This window comes from Carcharodon carcharias, chromosome 7 (genome assembly GCF_017639515.1).
Source record: "Carcharodon carcharias isolate sCarCar2 chromosome 7, sCarCar2.pri, whole genome shotgun sequence".
Taxonomy (NCBI): domain Eukaryota; kingdom Metazoa; phylum Chordata; class Chondrichthyes; order Lamniformes; family Lamnidae; genus Carcharodon; species Carcharodon carcharias.
Window position 1 is genome coordinate 152,834,736 of NC_054473.1, and position 20,501 is coordinate 152,855,236.

A 20,501-nucleotide genomic window follows, 5' to 3' on the forward strand; every position below is an offset into this window, starting at 1 on the left:
ATGAGAATTTACATTCAAAGGGAAGGCTAGGTATAAATAGAAAGGAGATTTGCATGCGCAGGTCAGAGGCATGTAAGATCTAAGCAGCCTGTAAGCCCTACAACTGTACCTGCAAAGGAACCAAATCGCAAGGGACCTCATTTTGCATTTGTAAGGTGAAATATGCTTTGCCTGGTGTCTGTTTAAAGTCTATGGGTTATTGTTGCCTTGGTGAAGATTTACCTGGAAGTGATTAATTTGGGGATTTGTTTAAAAGTTACTATGGTAGTCATTTGTAGACCTGTGTATGTATTTAATTAGTTGCTAAAATAATAAATGTTTAATTTAGTTTGATATATACAAAAACCTCTTGAGGCTTGGTGGTTTTACTTCTGAATTCAGAGCTGCATCTCAAACATACCAATTGAAAATATAGGTTATGACGGTTTTTCAAGTTTCCCTCCTGAGATTTAAACAACTCAGCCTTTACCAACTGCTGTGTCATAACAGGTACCCCCTCATAGAAATACTTTTCCTGACTACTAGCGGACTTAAATGTCTTTCCATTGGCATAACTGCAATGCAAATCATTGTGAAGAAGTTCACCTCCATCGTTTTATTACCATGAATAATATGGTATTATGTGCCAAATAACAGATGTTTAAAAGTTCATCTTCAAGATGGCTTTCATCATTACCAATGTTTCAAAAATGTAATAAAAGTAAATCATAACGTGGAACATCATTAGAGATGCATAATCATGAATTATGCTGGGATAAGTACATCTGTTAAATCTTTCATAATAAGCAAATGTGGTAAAGGACAATTACAGTATTTTTTTTAAAAGATAGAAGGAAGGACTGAACTTGGGAGAATGCAAGTACCAATGACTCCGTATTTCTGATTAAATAACCTTGTTATCTGACATTGCTCATCCAATGATATGTATTTCTGCTTTATTGCTCCCAGTTTTGGGTTGCTTTTGTGCCCTGTAATGCACAGAACAAGGATGCCACCCGCCACGCTCTAGAACAAATAGATGTGATAAAAAGAATGGTACAGATGTTCCCAGAAGATTTCCAACTAACAACAACAGCAGATGGTACGTCATTATCGAATCTATATTTGAATGAGAAATGTAAAGAAGTGTTCTTTCCTGCTCAACAGGTGCTATTTTTAATATTTCAATGTCTATGCTTTGCTAGCAAACTGAAGAACACAAGGGTGATGTGGAAGGTCACAAATATTTGACTGCCCTCTTGTTATTCAAAGAACATATGCAGGCAAGATTTGTAATTTGGGAGAGCTGAAGAATTGGGTAATTTAAAAAAATGAACAAATGTGGTACAGAACAATTACAATATTAAAAAAAAGATAGAAGGAAGGACTGAACTTGAGAGAATGCAAGTACCAATGACTCTGTATTTCTGATTAAGTAACCTTGTTATCTGACATTGCTCGTCCAATGACATGTACTTCTGCTTTATTGCTCCCAGTTTTGGGTTGTTTTTGTGCCCTGTATTGCACAGAACAAGGATGCTATCCACAGATTTATATAGTTCATAACTTTGAAATTGTATAGTGCTACCATAGGAGAAATTTTCATTATCTACGAGATGGTGGCGCTTTAGACAAAATACTGCTATAAATTTTAAATACCAAGGCACCAGCAATAAGATTGCAGAAGACTGTATGTCAGAATAAGTTTGTGGAGAGTATATAACGCTATTGATTAATTCTATTAAAGGAATCACGGAAGTATTTAATAGTGGTAAAATAGCCAGCCTTATTGGTATGGAAGGTGGACATGGAATCGACAGCAGTCTGGGAGCTTTGCGAATGTTCTATGAGCTTGGCGTCCGTTATCTGACATTAACACATAACTGTAATACACCATGGTAAGAAAATGCTCAATTATACAAAAGTATAGCGAGTTGTCTCTGAATTGGCAAATGTGGGTTACACACAGCAGCATCATTACTTGAAAGGATGCTGTGGAATAATCAGCTAGCAAGAATGTCTTAAGCAATTCCTGCTCCAGTACAATAGAAACCTGGCCATGCTGTCTAAATCAATGTAGTAACCATGACAAATGTCTAAATCCCAAGTTAGCTTCCTGTATTTTGGAAGTTTAAATAAAAAATGTGTTGTCTAATTTAAAAAACTCAAAATGGTTGTGATAAAAATATCAAGTGGAACCATGTGTCTGCTGTATTTGGAGTGAATAGAAAACAGTGTGCCCATGTCATGCATCAACCATTGCTGAAAGACAGCCAGGAGGCCTATTCTCAAACTTCTGGAAAAGTCACTTTGAAATCTAATATAAAGGGCTGCACAAGTGCAGTACAGAATAATTTTCATTCTTTGCGGGGAACTATTTGCTATCTGCTCAGCGTCTCTTCATGGCTAGGCTTACAAACTCAGACCCGATGATCTACATCCCAGAGTGTTGAAAGAGGTGGCTGCAGAGATAGTAGATGCATTGGTGATAATCTTCCAAAATTCTACAGACTCTGGAATGGTTCCTGCAGATTGGAAGGTGGCAAAAGTAACCCCACTATTTAAGAAGGAGGGAGAGAGACAACGGGAAACCACAGATCTGTTAGCTTGACATCTGTAATAGGAAAAATACTAAAATCACAGAATCACACAGTGCAGAAAAGGCCCTTCGGCCCATCGAGTCGGCAACGACATGTGAGAAACACCTGACCTACCTACCTAATCCCATTTACCAGCATTTGGCCCATAGCCTTGAATAGTATGACATGCCAAGTGCTCATCCAGCTACTTTTTAAAGGATGTGAGGCAACCCATCTCCAACAACTTCTCAGGCAGCGCATTCCAGACTGTCACCACCCTCTGGGTAAAAAGGTTTTTCCTCACATTCCCCCTAAACCTCCTGCCCCTCACCTTGAACTTGTGTCCCCTCGTGACTGACCCTTCAACCAAGGGGAACAGCTGCTCCCTATCCACCCTGCTCATGCTCCTCATAATCTTGTACACCTTGATCAGGTCGCCTCTCAGTCTTCTCAAAACAACCCAAGTCTATCCAACCTCTCTTCATAACTTAAATGTTTCATCCCAGGCAACATCCTGGTGAATCTCCTCTGCAACCCCTCCTGTGCAATCACATCCTTCCTATAATATGGCAACCAGAACTCTCTCAGTACTCCAGCTGTGGCCTCACCAAGGTTCTATACAATTCCAACTCCCTACTTTTGTAATCTATGCCTCAAATGCCGTTTTCACCACCCCACTAACGTGCTCCTCTGCCTTCAGAGATCTATGGACACACACACGAAGGTCCCTTTGTTCCTCAGAACTTCAGAGTGTCATGCTATTCCTTTATGAAGGATCTGATAACAAGTGACTTAGAAAATAATAGTAGGGTTGGGCAGAGTCAATATGGAGTTATGAAAGGGAAATCGTGTTTAACAAACGTTGGAGTATTTTGAGGATGTAAATAGCAGAATACATAAAGGGGAATCGGTGCACGTGGTATATTTCGATTTTCAGAAAGCTTTTGATAAGGTCCCACACATGGGGCAAAACTTTCCTGTTGGCGTGTGGGGGCAGGCCCCACACATCTGCATGTAAAATGATGCGCAGTGATGTCGGGCAAACATCCCGACATCATCGTGCACCATCACGATATTTTGTGGGTGGGTGCGCGATGATGTCCGACGCGCACCTGCCATTAATTAAGGCCCTTGACTCCCCAATTGACGCTGATTTTTCAGCACCCATGCAACCTTCGGGTCAGCGCACGGGCACAACGGGCAGGCTGCTAGGACACATTTGTATAAACCTCATCTGCGGGCGGGATAAGAGGACTCACTGGGGTCGCGAGTGTGCTCTGTCAAGTATTTATTTATTAAAGTTTTCTAAACTTTTCTCTGTGATCTGCAGTACTTCAAAATGCATCCCAGCTGCTTTTTCTGGACCCCTAACCTTCAGATCAGCACTCTGCAGTGAGTAATCTTTTCTGGGCCTGCAGATTTCAGGAAGCCTTCCCTTAGCCTGAGAATGGGAGCTGAACTGTCCACTGGAGGCAGCTCCTCTGAGGAGGAAGGGAGGGCCAGAAAGGGGAGGAGGCCAAGAGTGCACATTCAGCCTCCAGGGGAGCCACCTTTGGGAGGACAGGCGCAGGCACAAGGGGCGCAGGGCCAAGAGGTAGACCAAGGCTGAAGGGGCTGCAGAAGACGCCACTATCCTGCTGCCAGGGTATACAGGCAGCGAAGCAGCTACCTCAATATGTGCAGTGCCGAAGAAGGCTCCACGTCTCAAGGGAGACAGTCAACTATATCCGTCTGATGATAGGGCTTGAGATCTGCGCTAACTGTGTGGGTGGACACCCCATGCCAATGGCTCTGAAGGTCACAGCTGCCCTCAACTTCTATGCCAATGGCTCCTTCCAGGGCTCGGTGGGTGATATTTGCAGTGTCTCCCAATCAGCTGTCCATACTTGTGTCAAGCAGATTTCAGAGGCTCTGTTCTGGCATGCATTGACCTTCATCCACTACCTTTGGGACCAGGCGAGCCAGAGGCTTCGCGGCCATTGTGGGCTTCCCCCACCTCCAGGGTGCAATAGACTGCACACCTGTGGCCATCAAGGCGCCAGCAGGTGAGCTCGTGCCTTCGTCAACAGGAAGGGCTTTCACTCCATAAACGTGCAGATAGTGTGTGATCACAGGATGCTGATTTTACAAATCTGCGCAAGGTACCCAGGCAGCTCCCATGATGCCTACATCGTCAGACACTCCCAGGTGCCGGGGCTGTTCGGTTCTCCAGCCTGGCTTGATGGATGGCTGGTTGGTGACAAGGGCTATCCCCTCAGAAGGTGGCTCATGACACCTCTCCGCCGTCCAAGAACAGAAGCTGAGCAGCGGTACAATAGGAGCCACACCTCCACAAGGGCTGTGGTGGAGAGAACAATTGGTCTTCTCAAAATGTGCTTCTGATGCCTTGATCGCTCAGGGGGCGCACTCCAGCACCCCCCAGATCGTGTGTCACCGATAGTGGTTGCATGCTGCACTCTCCACAATCTTGTGCTAGAAAGGAGGGACGCAGTGGACGATGAAGATGTCGACGGAGTGGCTGCAGATGCACACGAGAATCCAGCAGTGAGTCCAAGGATGAGCATACACAGGGAAATGCTGAAGGGGTCGAAGTTGACCCAGGCATACTCCAGGGAGGCAGGGACATCTGGGAGGCTTTAATCCAATGAACCTTCAGCTACCACGGCACAGATGGTCCATCAGGACAAGCCTGGGCTGCTGGCTCGACTTTACACCTAAGTGCAAAATCTGGCAGGTTAGGAACAGTCACTAGGGCCTTGTTAATAAAACTGAATGTCTAACAAAGCACTCATTACAGTTTTGGAAACCATACACATGCAGAACAAAAGAGGCACCCTCAGCCATAATGATATATCTGAATTTAATATGTCAAGCAAACCAACTTATTCCAAAAAAAGAGAATAGTGTTACAATGCAAAACAAATCATAAGGACCACATCCTTGGCCAACACAAAAGCACCAGTGAAAAACTCGTGGTGTGCCTAAGGTTCCTTATGTTTTCGTTTCCAGGTGCTATGTCTTGGTGCTGCCCCATCACTGGGAGTGGCATCTAAGACAGCCTGCTGAATCTGCTCTTCCTGTTGGCTTCAATGATCTTGGCGGCGTCCTCTGGCCCATGGAGCCAGTGCTGGCTCCGCCTGGGAGGGAGCTGCCAGTACCACAGCTGGCATCTCCCCAGTCGTCATAGCCTCACCGGATGGTAGTCACTGGGAGAGGGGCGGAGCAACTGCCGCCCTCATCCGGAGCGCTCTGAGAGGAGCCCGCAGAGATGAAAGGCAGCAGCTGCGCCGATGTGAGATCGCTTTGGACCTCCCTGCTCACCGTGGATGGATGGGCACCAAGCTGGGAAAGTTGATCCCCAAACCATCTCCCACACTGGCACTGACCAGCTGAGGTCAACGCTGACGTGAGGGCTTGCTGGTCAGAACACATCCCCAGGAAGCCCTGATGAGTCTCCTGGAGTAGCCTCTCCAGGAGAGTCGCCACTCTCTCCATGGAGGACACATGGCGCTCAGACATGTGGTTCATTGCTTTAGCGATCACCCGCATAGATTCCTCCACCATGGAGACCAAGCCAAGCATAGGCTCTTGTATCTCCCCCAGATGCTCCCGCACACTCGGCCGCATTTCCTGCACCTGCTGTGTCGCGGACGACTCCAAAGACCCATCCTCAGGCACTGACTGAGCATGTGCCTGGTCCCCTGCAGTCCTCCGACTGCTGGTGCAATGGGCACTCTCTACCTCTGCCAGCTCCTCCAGCAACTGTGAAGTGCCCTCACCACTGTGCCCCGGGACACTAGCCAATGTTCGAATTCCCACTGAGGTACTAGTATCTGCGCTAGTGCCTGCCTCGCAGAAATGGTGTGACACTGGTGAGACTTCAGTCCCCTCAGGTGTGAGGCTGCTCCTCCTGGCCCTGCTCTGAAAGGAAGAACAAGCAGAGTGGATCTGTTAACGTGGAGACAGTGTCAAAGTGCATCCGTGTCCTCCAGATCATTATGCATTCATCCTTCCATAACCAATGGTCAGGCCATGCTGCAAAATTAAATCAATTAACATTCAGCACTGCAATGTCTGTTGGGAGAACAATGCTGACCCCTCACTGTTGGGCATAAATACCTGGTCGTGGCATCCCAGCCTCACCGACACCAGTGGACCTTGGCGCATGGAGCCTCTCCAGATCCAGGGCCTCCTGCTCGAAGCGGCTGAGAATGGCGATCTGCGCCTGGCCACATGCCAGACCTCGCATGCCCTGCTGCGTTATGAGCATTCTTCTCCTGAAAATGAGAGAAGAGCATTGATTAGTGCAAATTACACGTGGACTCTGTTCGCACATGGCCCACCCCAACCAGAGTGGGACATATCAGGGCTCCAGTGCCTCCTCACCCCGCTGCTGCCGAACACTCTCACAAAGATGTTAGGCCTGTTCACCACCCCCCACCCACCCCGGCCACATGCTGCCTACATTACATTAGGCACCACATGGTATATCCTTTCATAGCAAGGAGGCGCAAGCACGTGAAGTGCAGAGTGCAGCAGATGGTTCGTTGCCACGCCACCTTGAAGGTCCCCTCCCAGCATGTCTTCACCCTGACTTGGACATGCCCTGGAGCTGTAACACTGTGCCTAGGTGCAGCACCTCCAGGTCTCCTCCAAACCAGTCATGTGGGACCCAGTGTAACACATGCTGTGGGGGCAAAACACATCTCTTCATCATCCTCTCAGGCTGACCTCGGCATAGGCAATATCTGCTGGCCCACCCAGCAAAGGACACATACCATCAATGATTCAACACAGTCACTACACTCAGACTTTGGGGGGGGCGGGGTAACCTGCTGGGTTAAGTGACCAATGCCATCATGGTACTCACCCTGCCAGAGCGCAACAATTCGTTGAGGCGCTTGCGACACTGGATCCAGGTGTGCCGCACCACATCACGGGAGCTCACCACCTCCTCCCAGGCACGTTTCGTCATGTGGGGGTGGCCTCCTCCTCCCATTCTGGGGAACCAGCACCTCCTGCCATGCTGCCACCTTCTCGAGGAGGGCAGCAGGCAGTCATCTGAAAAACGAGGGGCACACTGGCCCCCCACCCTACCCTCCAGCCTGGCCTGCTCCACTGGCCTACCTTCTGGACTGGCCTGCTCACCAGAAGCCCTCTGGTGAGCCCCTCCATTTGCCATTGTGAGCAGTCTTGCACAGGGTGCCAGAGCTTCAGATAAACAGTCCTCTGGGTCGCCATTGGACCTGGTGGAGAACGCACTCCCGCCGCTGACCACCCACTCCCGCTATCCTCGGGAGTCGCGCATTACGCTGGGCGGGCCTTAATTGCCCGGTCCATGTAAAATGTCGTTGCTGACCCGATAGCATGTGGCGATCAGGTCTATGCCCGCTCTCGTTCCACCCCCCTAGCCAAACAGAAAATTCAGTGCATGAGGTTAATAAACAAAATTAGAGCACATGGGATTGAGGGTAATTTACAGGCATGGACTGCGAACTGGTTAATGGACAGAAAACAGAGTAGAAATAAATGGGTCATTTTCAGGTTGGCAGGCTGTGACTAGTGGGGCACAAGGATCTGTGCTTGGGTCCCAGCTTTTCACAATCTATATCAATGATTTGGATGTGGGGATTAAATTTAATATTTCCAAGCTTGCAAATGACACAAAACTAGTTGGAAGTGTGAGTTGAGGAGTATGCAAAGATGCTTCTATGGGATTTGGAGAGGCTAAGTGAGTGGACAAAAACTTGGCAGATGGATTACAATGTGAAGAAATGTGAGGTTATTCACTTTGGTAGGAAAAACAGAAATACAGAATATTTCTTAAATGGTGAGAGGCTGGGAAGTGTTGAACTTCAAGGGACTTTTGTATCTTTGTTCATGAGTCACAGAAAGCTAACATGCAGGTACAGGAAGCAATTAAGAAGGCATATGGTATGTTGACCTTTATTACAAGAGGATTTGAGCATAGTAGTAAAGATGTCTTCCTGCAATTCTGTGGAGCCTTGGTGAGACCACACTTGGAGTATTGAGTGCAGTTTTGGTCTCTTTACCTAAGGAAAGATTTACTTTCCATAGAGGGAGTGCAACAAAGATTCATTACATTAATTCCTGAGATGGAGGGATTGTCCTATGAGGAAAGATTAAATAGACTGGGCCTTTATTCTCTGGAGTTCAGAAGAATGAGAGGTGATGTCATTCAAACATACAGAATTCTTACAGGGCTCAACGAGATAGATGCAGGAAAGATGTTTCCATTGGCTGAAGGGTCTAGAACCAGCAGACACAGTCTTAGAATAAGGGGAAGGTCATTTAGGACTGAGATGAGGGGTAGTTTCTTAACTCAGATGGTAGTGTATCTTTGGAATTCTCTATCTCAAAGGGCTGTGGAGGCTCAGTCATTGAGTATGTGCAAAACTGAGATTGATAGATTTCTACATATTAAAAACATCAAGAGAAATGGGGATAGCGCAGGAAAATGGCGCTGAAGCAAAAGATCAGCCATGATCTCATTGAATGGAGGAGCAGGCTGAATGGCTTACTCCTGCTCCTATTTCTTATGTTCTTATGTTGTGTTGAGATTCATTAACATTAGTCCATGATAAAGCATGTATGTTTATTAGCACATTGTGCTACAAAGCAACTACTGACTTCATGTTTTAATTTTGTACCAACAAATCTAGAATGCACCTAATCTAAATATTTTAACTTCTCATTTTTCAGGGCAGACAACAGCAGAGTGGACAGTGGAATTGCAAAGCCCGGTGTCAATGGACTATCTGATTTTGGAAAAGTTAGTAAGCTGTACCTGAGGCTAAAAAAATTCTGCTTTTGATTTACATTAGAGAGTTTAACTGGACACTCCTTAAAGGTGTCTTTGAGAGCCATGCCTAAAGTACATTTTGACTGTGTAGAAAGAAAGCATTTGCAATGATTATTATGTCAAAGTTCTTTGTCCTTATATCCTCATGAAGGGCAAACGGAGTGTAGCCGACTAACTGAGTGAAGACTTGAAGTTTGGTGAGAGGGGACTTTTAAGTGTTAATTTTGCTCTTAAATTTTCCTCTTAAAATCTAATCTAGCCTGTGTAAGCAGGCTATGTTCTTTCTTGTAGTTTATACAGGGTAAACTTGCTCTCAACTGTGGGAGCTGAGTAGTTAATTAGCTAACTGGTTCAATCTTTTTTTTAATTCGTTCATGGGATGTGGGCATCACTGGCTAGGCCAGAATCTATTGTCCATCCCTGATGCCCTTGTTCAGAGGGCATTTAAGAGTCAACCACAATGCTGTGGTTCTGGTGTCACATGTAGGCCAGACCAGGTGAGGGCAGCAGATTTCCTTCCCTAAAGGGCATTAGTGAACCAGATGGGCTTTTACAACAATCGGCAATGGTTTCGTGGTCATCATTAGACTTTTGACTCCAGATTTTTGTTGGATTCAAATTTCACTATCTGCCATGGTGGGATTTGAACCCAGGTCCCCAGAGGATTACCCTGGATCTCTGGAATATTAGTTGAGTGACAATACCAATATGCCACTGCCTTCCTCTTAATGGTTACTGTATCCCCAGTTCAGTTTACTATAGGGGGAGGTGATGGCGTAGTGGTATTGTCACTGGACTAGTAATCCAGGGTAATGCTCTGGGCTCAAATCCAGCCAGAGCAGATGGTGGAATTTGAATTCAATAATCCAGTAAAAATCTGGAATTAAAAGTCTAATAATGACCATGAAATCATTGTTGTTAGTTGCAAGCTTATTTGGTTCACTAATGTCCTTTAGGGAAGGAAATCTGCTCTCCTTACCTGGTCTGGCCTACATGTGACTCTTGACCCACAGCAATGTGGTTAATTCTTAACTGCCCTCTGAACAAGGGCAATTAAGGATGGACTGTAAATGCTGGCCTACCCATGCCCACAACCCATGAATGAATAAAAAAAATGTTCAGGGCTCTTTAGTGCAGCCTTGGCAAACAGTCAACTGAGTGAAGACATGGAGTTTGGTGACAGGGGAGTTGGAAGGAGGAGTTGTTTGTTTTCCCTTTCTATCTTTCTCACCCTTTTCCATCTTTCTTGCCCTACCGAATGGTGAGTATCTGGTAAGTGGATATGTTCTATTATATCCCTAAGGTTTAAAATAGTACACAGTTTGGTGGTAAAGTTAATAAAATATGTAAGAAAGCAATATAAATAAGTGATTATTATATTATGTAATTATTTAAACACATTAAGGATGGCAAGTCATGTGTTGTGTCAAGGCTGCAGCTTTTGGGAGCTCCTGGATAACATTGTGCTCCAGGGCAAACACATCTACAGTAAGTGTTTGCGGTTTGAGGCACTTCAGCTCAGAGTCATTGAGCTGGAGGCTGAGCTGCAGACTTTGACACACCAGGGAGGAAGTTACCTGGATGCTTTATACCAAGAGGCAGTCACAGCACTTAGGATAGGTTTTTCTGATTTGGTCAGTGGCCAGGAACAGGAGGGTGTGACTGCGAGTGAGGCAGCTAAGAGGACCCAGAGGGTATGAGTGTGAGCCTGTGCAATTATCCAACAGGTGTGATGTCCTCTCAGCTTGCTAAGATTAGTAGGGGCTGCAGGGTGGATGAGAAAACTGACCATGGCACTGTTGTACAGGACACCATCCAAGTGGGCGGAGAAAAAAGGAATATATTGGTAGCAGGGGACAGCATAGTTAGGGGGATTGACACTGTTCTCTGGCCATGGTTCATGTAGGTACCAATGACATAGGCAGGATGAGGAAGGAGGATCTGCATAGTCAGTGTGACAAACTAGGCACCAAATTAAGAAGCAAAACATCAAAGGTAATAATTCTGGATTATTACCTGAGCCACGTGCAAATTGGCATACGGCAAATATGACTGGTGTGGGAGAAGTGGGTTCCAGTTTGTGGGGCACTGGCACAAGTATTGGGGAAAGTGGGATCTGTACCATTGGGACGGTCTACACCTGAACCATGCTCGGGTTGGTGTCCTCACGAGCCGCCAATTCGGGAAGTAGAGAGGGTTTTAAATTGAATGATGGGGCAAGGGATCAAATTTGGGGAGATGTGGTAAACCAAAGAGTAGAGACAATGCAAGAGTGACAGGGAGACAGGTATTAAAATGGGAAACGATAAACAGGAAGAGACAGTACAAATCTAAGAGTAAGTCAGTTGATAAGGCTAGGCGCAACAAAAATAAATAAAAGGATAAAACTAAAGGTTCAGTATCTAAACGCATGCAGAATTCAAAACAAAACAGATGAACTGATAGCACAAATAGAAATAAATATGTACAATCTGTTAGCCGTTACAGAGACATGGCTACAGGCGACATAGATTGGGACCTGAATATTGATGAGTATATGACATTTAGATAGGACAGGAAGTTAGGAAAAGGTGGAGGGGTGGCTCTGTTAATTAATAATGGTATTAGTACTTTGGAGAGGGATGACCTAAGTTCAGGAAACTGGGATGTAGGAGTGGTTTGGGTTGAGATGAGGAATGATAAAGGCAAGAAGTCACTTGCTGGAGTGGTGTACATGCTCCCTAATCGTAACTTTACAGTAGGACAGAGTATAAAAGAAGAGATAATGGAAGCTTGCCAGAAAGGTACAGCAATAATCATGGTGGATTTTAATCTACATATAGGCTGGAAAAATCACTTGGGCAAAGGTAGTGTAGATGAAAAGTTCATAGAATGTTTTTGGGATAGCTTCTTAGAACAGCACATTCTGGAGCCAACCAGAGAGCAGGCTATACTAGATCTGGTATTGTGCAATAAGATAGGATTAATTGATGATCTCCTAGTGAAGGCACCCCTAGGTAGCAGCGATCATAATATGATTGAATTTTATATTCATTTTGAGGAGGAAGCGAGTGTGTCCAAGATTAGTATTTTAAACTTAAATAAGGGCAATTATGAGGGCATGAAAGCAGAGCTAGCTAAAGTGAACTGGCAAATGAGGTTAAGGGATATGTTAATAGGAGTTAATAGGAGTGGCAGACATTTAAAAGGATACTTCAGATTACACAGAATATATACATTCCAATGAGAAAGAAAATTCATTGGGGAGGGCTCAACATCTGTGGTTAATTAAAAAAGTTAAAGACAGTGTCATACTTAAAGAAAAATCATACAATTACGCAAAGATGGGCGGCGGGTCAGAGGATTGGAAAAAATATAAAGAACAGCAAAGAATGACAAAAGATTAAGGAGGGAAAAATTAAAGTAAGAGAGAAAGCCAGCTAAAGATGGATAGTAAGAATTTCTATAGATATTTAAATAACAAAGCAAGCATTGGTCCTATAGAGAGTGGGGAATTGATAACGGAAAATAGGGGGATGGCGGATGAATTAGACAAATATTTTGCTTCGGTCTTCACTAAAGAGGATACAAGTAACATCATGGAAATAGATTTAAATCAGGAAATGGAAGGGAGAGAGGAACTCGGGGAAAATTACAATCACCAGGGAAATGGTATTGAGCAACTTGTTGGGGCTGCGAGCTGACAAATCCCCAGGTCTGGATGGACTTTACCAGATGGTCTTGAAAGAAGTAACTAGTGAGATAGTTGATTCACTGGTCTTAATTTTCCAAAATTCCCTAGATTCGGTGAAGGTTGCATTAGATTGGAGAATAGCAAATATAACTGCTTTATTCAAAAAGGCAGGGAGACAGAAAGCAGGAGACTATAGGCCAGTTAGCCTAACATCTGTCATAAGGAAAATGTTAGAAGCTATTATTAAAGATGTTATAGCAGGGCATTCAGGAAAAATTCAAGGCAATCATGCAGAGTCAACATGGTTTTGTAAAAGGGAAATCATGTTCATCCAATTTATTGGAGTTCTTTGAAGGAGTCACATGTGCTGTGGATGTACTGTACTTAGATTTCCAGAAGGCATTTGATAAAGTGTCGCATCAAAGGTTATTGCAGAAAATAAAAGCTCATGGTGTAGGGGTAACATATTAGCATGGATAGAAGATTGGCTAGCTAACAGGAAGAAGAGATTTGGCATAAATTGGTCTTTTTCTGGTTGGCAGGATGTGACGAGTGGTGTGCCATAGGGATCAGTGTTGGGGCCTCAACTTTTTACAATTTATATAAATGACTTGGAAGAAGGGACCAAAGGAATGGTTGCTAAATTTGCTGATGACACAAAGATAGCTGGAAAGTAAATTGCGAAGAGGATGTAAAGAGGCTACAAATTGACATTGGTTAAGTGAGTGGGCAAAGATCTGGCAAATATAGTATAATATGGGCAAATGTGAAATCATTCATTTTGATGGGAAGAATAAAAAATATGCTTATTATCTAAATAGTGAAAGATTGTAGAGCTCTGAGTTTCAGAGGAACCTGGATTTCCTAGTGCATGAATCTCAAAAGGTTAGTATGCAGGTACAGTAGGGAATTAAGAAAGCTGATAGAATGTTATCATTTATTTTGAGGGGAATTGATTACAAAAGTAGAGAGGTTATGCTTCAGTTGTACAGGGCATTGGTGAGACCACATCTGGAGGATTGTGTACAGTACTGGTCTCCTTATTCAAAGAATGATGCATTAGAAGCAGTTCAGAGAAGGTTTACTAGACTAATACCAGGAATGGGCAGGTTGTCTTATGAGGAAAAGCTAGACAGGTTAGGCTTGTATCCACTGGAGTTTAGAAATGTAAGAGGTGACTTAATTGAAACCTTTAATATCCTGAGGAGTCTTGACAGGGTGGATGTGGGAAGGATGTTTCTTCTTCTGGGAGAAACTAGACCTAGGGGGTCACTGTTTAAAAATAAGGGATTGTTCATTTAAGACAGAGATGAGGAGAAAATTTTCCTCTGAGGGTTGAGAATCTTTGGAACTCTCTTCCTCAAAAAGGTGATGGAAGCAGAGCCTTTGGATATTTTTATGGCAGATCTAGATAGATTCTTGATCAACATGGGGGTGAAAGGTTATTGGGGGTAGGCAGGAATTTGGGTTGAGGTTACATTCAGATCAGCCATGATCTTATTGAATGGTGGAGCAGGCTCGACGGGCCTTGTGGCCTATTCCTGCTCCTAATTCGTATGTTCATATGTCAGTCTTCAAACCACTTTGTCAACATTAATCAGTAGTGCTAGAATACAGACTGCAATATACAAAACATATCTGATTGGTATTATGATCCCCGGCTGAGGTTACCACTGGACAAGTCTGATCCCAGGTTGGAACCCAGTTTGATAGATCCAAACTTTTATTTGTTTGGATATGTGGAGAGAAAGTCACCAGAGTCAGCTAATAAACTTATAACAAAAACATAAAATATTTATTAAACAAGAAAATATGAACTATACTACAATACTCCATCCACAACTATACCTTTATAGATGTATACAGATTTGTAAGGATAACACAAGTTACACAAGCCGCCTTATATTCTAATGTTCACAGTAAGTACATTGTTCATGTAAACCAATTGGTGACCTGTGGTCAGACACACCACACTCTGAGGCCAAGTGACAGATGCCACGCCAGACAGATGCTATAGATCTCTCCTCAACTCCCCCAAGACGCTTTTTACACCGTGAGTCAACCAGTCTCACTGAACTCTGTCTTCCACATGAGGGTTTCCAATCTCCACTTCCAAGAACCCATCTTGGAAGCTTCTCCCAAACTGACACTTTCTCTCAGGCGCCTTCTGCAAGGGTTCACCTCCAGGGTTTCAAACTCTCCTTCCAATGTTCCTCTTCCCTGGGTCACCACATGCATTCAAGTTGTCTTCCACATGCTCTCTCTCTCTCTCTCTCCAATGCAGCCGTCAACAGTACACCACTGCTTCACATTTGCCCATAGCAAACAGTTACAGACATTCAGTCATCTCTTTGGACCTTCTTGCCCCTTGCAAGCTATTCTTGCTTTAAATCTGATTTCTTCAGCTTTTGTCTCTTTAAATCTGAAGCATGGAGCCTTTCTCTCTGCCCCTCATTCTTAACTTCATTAACAGGACCTTTTCCAGGGCCTGAATCATCTGGTCGGTGTGTGGGTACGGGCCCCACTTGCTGACATGTAAAATGATGTGCAGTAATGTCGGGCATGTGTCCCGACGTCACCACTTGTCATTCTGATCTACAGTTTGGCAGGCAGGCACGCACTGAAATCGGCTGTGCGCCCGCCGAACTGTCAAAGGCCATTAATAATCTAATTAAACTGGTTGTCTGGGCTGCCCGTCCAACCTTAAGGTTGGTGGGCAGGCAAAGAGCCCAGGCAGCCTTCGCATTTATCATGAAACCTCATCCACGGGGGGAATGAAGGTTCATGAAGTGTTTATAAATTTAATAAAAATTTTATTAAAATTCATTGAAATGTCCCAGCTCATGTGACATTGTCACATGAGAGAATGTATCTGAATTAATTTTTTAAAATTTTAATTAGTTTGATTATGAAAAATTTAAATAAATTAATCTCCTTGAGGCAGCTCTGTGCCTCAGAGAGATTTCTGCGCTCTTTTGCACGCACATGCAAAAGAGTGCAGGCCCAAACTCAGCCTCCTCTCTCCACCTGCACAGGGAGCACTCAGTGCTTCCGGGTGCGCATCACACTGGGCGGGCCTTAAATGGCTGCGCACCTGCCCCTGCTTAACCCTCCCAACAGGGAGAAAATTCTCACCTAGGTTCCCATCCTTCCTTTGACTAGAAGGTTTGCTTGGGATTTCCCCTGTTTCTGTCTTGTTTCTTTGGCCTTGGGACCTTTTGGCTCTTTTGGGAAATCTGCTCTCACTCTGCAGTTCCCTCTCCCAGTGTCCAGTCTCTCTGGAGTCCTGGCTTTAAACTGAACTCAAAACTGCTGTTTCTGTGTGGAAGGCACCTGCTTCTTTGGCTCCCTGTTGCTAGTCAACAGCACTTTTTTTTTCTACTCTTGTTTAACTTAGCTGCCACAGTCATAAAACTCTCATCAGAAATGCAGGCACCTTTTAAAGTGAAACTAAAACTCAATTTGATCTTTCTTAACACAGATGCAGAAATACAATTCAAACTTAAACTTCAAAGCTAAAATTGATTCCTAACACCCACAAGTACAAATATAACTTACTTAAACTGTCTTTATTTCCTAACATTAGTGTGAATAAGCAGAAGAAACTAATTTGTTCATTTCAACCTTACGAAAAACTTTGTAACAAAGCTCTGATCACAACCTTGCAATACTACCTGCATTTGAGAGTGGTGACAACGGAGTCCAGTGTTGCAAATGTTACACATCTGTTCAAAAAGTTAGGGGAGAGATGAATTTGGTAACCATAGGCCAACCATTCTAACATCAATGGTGGGGAAACTACTAGAGACCAATTTCAAGGGACAAAACTAATTTTCACTTGTTGACGAGCCACTACGGATTTGTAAAAGGCAACTTGTGCCTGGCTAATCTGGTTTTGTTCTTCAAAGTAACAGAAAGGGTTGATGAAGGTAGTGCTATTGAAAAATAGAAGCAAATGGTATTAAAGTAATAGTATTTATTTTGGATACGTAAATAGATAAAGGATAGGAAGCAGAAAGTAGAACGCTGAATAGATGTTTTCGCTCATTGCAAAGATGTATGAAGTGGGGTTCCCCACGGATGGTATTTGGATCATAGGGCAGAATCTTCTGTTCAGCAGGCCCCGCATGCCAATGCGTAAAATTACATGCAGGCCCCACCCGCTACATGCGCGAAAGAGCACAGGCCTCGACTCTCTCTCCTTCTCCCACCCGCACAGGTAGCACTGAGCACTTACGGGTGTGCGTCACGCTGGCGGGCCATGCACAGCCAATTGCGGGTGGCAACCAGCTCCGCGCCTGCCCCCGACTGGCCTGCCCAACGGGGAGAAAATTCTCCCCATAGCTTTTTTTGTTATATATGAATGACCTGCGTTTGGGTATAGAGAGTACAATTTAGAAGTTTGTGAGCGATCCAAAACTTAATAATGTAGCAAATAGTGAGGAGGAGGATGTAAACAGACTGGCGAAATGGGCAACACAAATGGTAGATATAATTTAATGTTGGTAAGTGTGAAATGATGAAATTTGGGAGAAGCGAAATGGAGAGGCTCTATAATCTAAATGCTACTACTGAGACGGAATGCAAAAACAGATTGAGAGATCTTGCGATGCATATTCACAAAATCTCAGAGGTGACAAGGTAAGTTCATAAGGCAGCTAAGAAAGTATATGGGATACTTATCTTTTTAATTAGGAGCATTAAATATAAAGCCAAGGCAGCCATGCTAAACCTTTAGAAGTCATGAGTTATGCCTTAGCTGGAGTATTATGTACAGTTTTGGGCACTTCACCTTTGGAAGGATGTCATGGCTATGGTTTACCAGGGTACCGGGGATGAAGGATGGCTCTTTATGTGAGAGATTGGGGATGCTGTGATTTTTTTTCCTTAGAGCAAAGAAGGTGGTTTTAAAAAAATTAATTTACAGGAATGGGCATCGCTGGCTAAGCCAGCATTTTTTGCCCATCCTTAACTGCCTTTGGGAAGGTGGTGGTGAGCTGCCTTCTTGAATTGTTGCAATCCCTGTGGTGTAGGTACACCCACAGCACTGTTAGGGAGGGAGTTCGAGGATTTTGACCCAGCAACACTGAAGGAACGGCAATATATTTCCAAGTGAATATGGTGTGTGGCTTAGAGGGGAACTTCCAAGTGGTGATGTCCCCATGCTTCTGCTGCCTTTGTCCTTCTAGATGGTAGTGGTCGTGGGTTTGGAAGGTTCTGCCAAAGGAGCATTGGTGAGTTGCTGCAGTGCGTCTTGCTATTGGTACACACTGTTACCACTGTTCGTTGGTGGTGGAGGGAGGGAATGCTTGTGGAAGGTGTGCCATCAAGTGGGCTGCTTTGTCCTGGATGGTGTCAAGCTTCTTGAGTGTTGTTGGAGCTGCATTCATCTAGGCAAGCAGAGAGTATTCCATCACACTCCTGACATGTGCACTGTAGAAGGTAGACAGGCTTTGGGGAGTCAGGGGGTGAGTTATTTGCTGCAGGATTTCCAGCCCAGGATGTTGATAGTAGGGGATGGTCATTGCCTGGCACTAGTGTGGCACGAATGTTACTTGTCAGCCTAAGTCTGGATATTGTCCAGGTTTCGTTGCATTTGGACATGGACTGCTTCAGTATCTGAAGAGTCGTGAATGGTGCAGAACATTGTGCAATCATCAGCGAACATCCCCACTTCTGACCTTATGATGGAAAGAAGGTCATTGATGAAGCAACTGAAGATGGTTGGGCCTAGGACACTATGCTGAGGAACTCCTGCAGTGATGTCCTGGAACTGAGATGATTGACCTTCAACAACCAGAACGATCTTCCTTTGTGCTAGGTATGACTCCAACTGGAATCAGCAGAAAGCTGTCCCCTAATTCCCATTGACTCCAGTTTTGCTAGGGCTCCCTGATGCCACACTCAATCAAATGTTGCCTTGATGTCAAGATCAGTCACTCTCACCTCACTTCTGGAGTTCAGCTCTTTTGCCCATGTTTGAACCAAGGTTGTAATGAGATCTGAAGCTGAGTGACCCCACCGGAACCCAAACTGAGTAGTGTGTAGGTTCTTGCTAAGCAAGTGCTGCTTGATAACATTGTTGATGACCCCTTCCATTACTTACTGATGATCAGGAGCAGACTGACGTGGCGGTAATTGGCCGGCTTGGACAGTTCCTGCTTTTTGTGTACAGGACATACCTGGGCAATTTTCCACATTGCTGGGTAGATGCCAGTGTTGTAGTTGTACTGGAACAGCTTGGGTAGGGCGTGGCAAATTCGGGAGCACAAGTCTTCAGTACTGTTGCTGGAATATTGCCAGGGCCCATAGCCTTTGCCATATCCAGTGCCTTCAGCTGATTCTTGATATCACATGGAGTGAATCGGATTGGCTGAAGACTGACATCTGTGATGCTGGGGACCTGTGGAGAAGGCCAAGATGAATCATCCACTCAGCACTGACAATACCACTGCACCATGAGGAAATGGGGAAAAACCAGTGTAAGAAGTAAGGCCAGCTCTTTCAAAGATCTAGCTTTGACACAACCAGTGGAATGGTCTCCTTGTGTGCTGTAAGACTCTGTGGGCTGAATCTCCCTAGGCCCTTGGAGATGAAGGAGGCATGCAAATTCTCAAGACCTCAGGCTGGGTTGTCGACGAGTTCCTGCCTCCAGCTGCTTTACCTGGGGCAGGCTGTGTCCAATGCCAACAATCCACATTTCCGTGTCGACATGTCAGTTAAGGTCGTTGAGTGAATTTCATACCACACGGCCTTAGTCTGCAATGGTTTGAAAAGTGGGCAGGAGCCTATTGGAAGATTTACACTGAGAATTTCTTATAGGGGGTCTCATAATTCATTTCTTCCAATTCCTTACTGCATACTTTTTTCAGAGGGATGAATTGCAGAATAATTCTGAATTATTTGATTGGAACGGATCTTTTTGAATGCTATCAATCTATCTAGAATGAATCACCAGGGCAAATGGCTTGGGGTCATGAGCAAATTTATTAATGATTCCATCCTTTGATAATACTGTGATTCCATCCTTCAGAAGTACTGTGAACAGCAGTTGAACCAACATTAAATTGTCTTTTTCAGCACTACATGCTATATAAGCAAATTTTCAATTCAGCTAGTTAATTTAGATATTAACTTAATAATTTATAATATAAATTACATTCATGGAATATTCTACTTCCACTACTTTAGCTGTCTTTGCAAAGAATATCTGTAAATCTACTGTTTCTATTGTTTTGCAATCTTGTGATTTTTGTGTTTTTTAGATGAGTAAATGCATTGCATAAAAGATTTCAACTTTTCCACATTATTGAAGGTCTGCTGACTGGTTTTACATACTCAGACTCATAGGGCAGAATTTTCTGCCTGTCAGGCAGGCGGTGCAGGAGTGGGCGCGGACCCGATCGGCGCCCCCCATCGGGTTCGCACCGCCATTTTACGTGGGCAA

General features: G+C 44.4%; 1 protein-coding gene across 1 annotated transcript in view; it reads left to right on the forward strand.

Annotated features, from left to right (window-relative positions):
• The window catches only part of LOC121280135 (dipeptidase 1-like), a 38,812-nt gene that overhangs the window by 8,595 nt on the left and 9,716 nt on the right, over positions 1 to 20,501 (forward strand). The window contains exons 3-5 of the mRNA XM_041191814.1: positions 949 to 1,081; positions 1,727 to 1,877; positions 9,282 to 9,351. Of these exons, the coding sequence (XP_041047748.1) occupies positions 949 to 1,081; positions 1,727 to 1,877; positions 9,282 to 9,351 (354 nt within the window). The remainder of the gene's footprint in view (positions 1 to 948; positions 1,082 to 1,726; positions 1,878 to 9,281; positions 9,352 to 20,501) is intronic.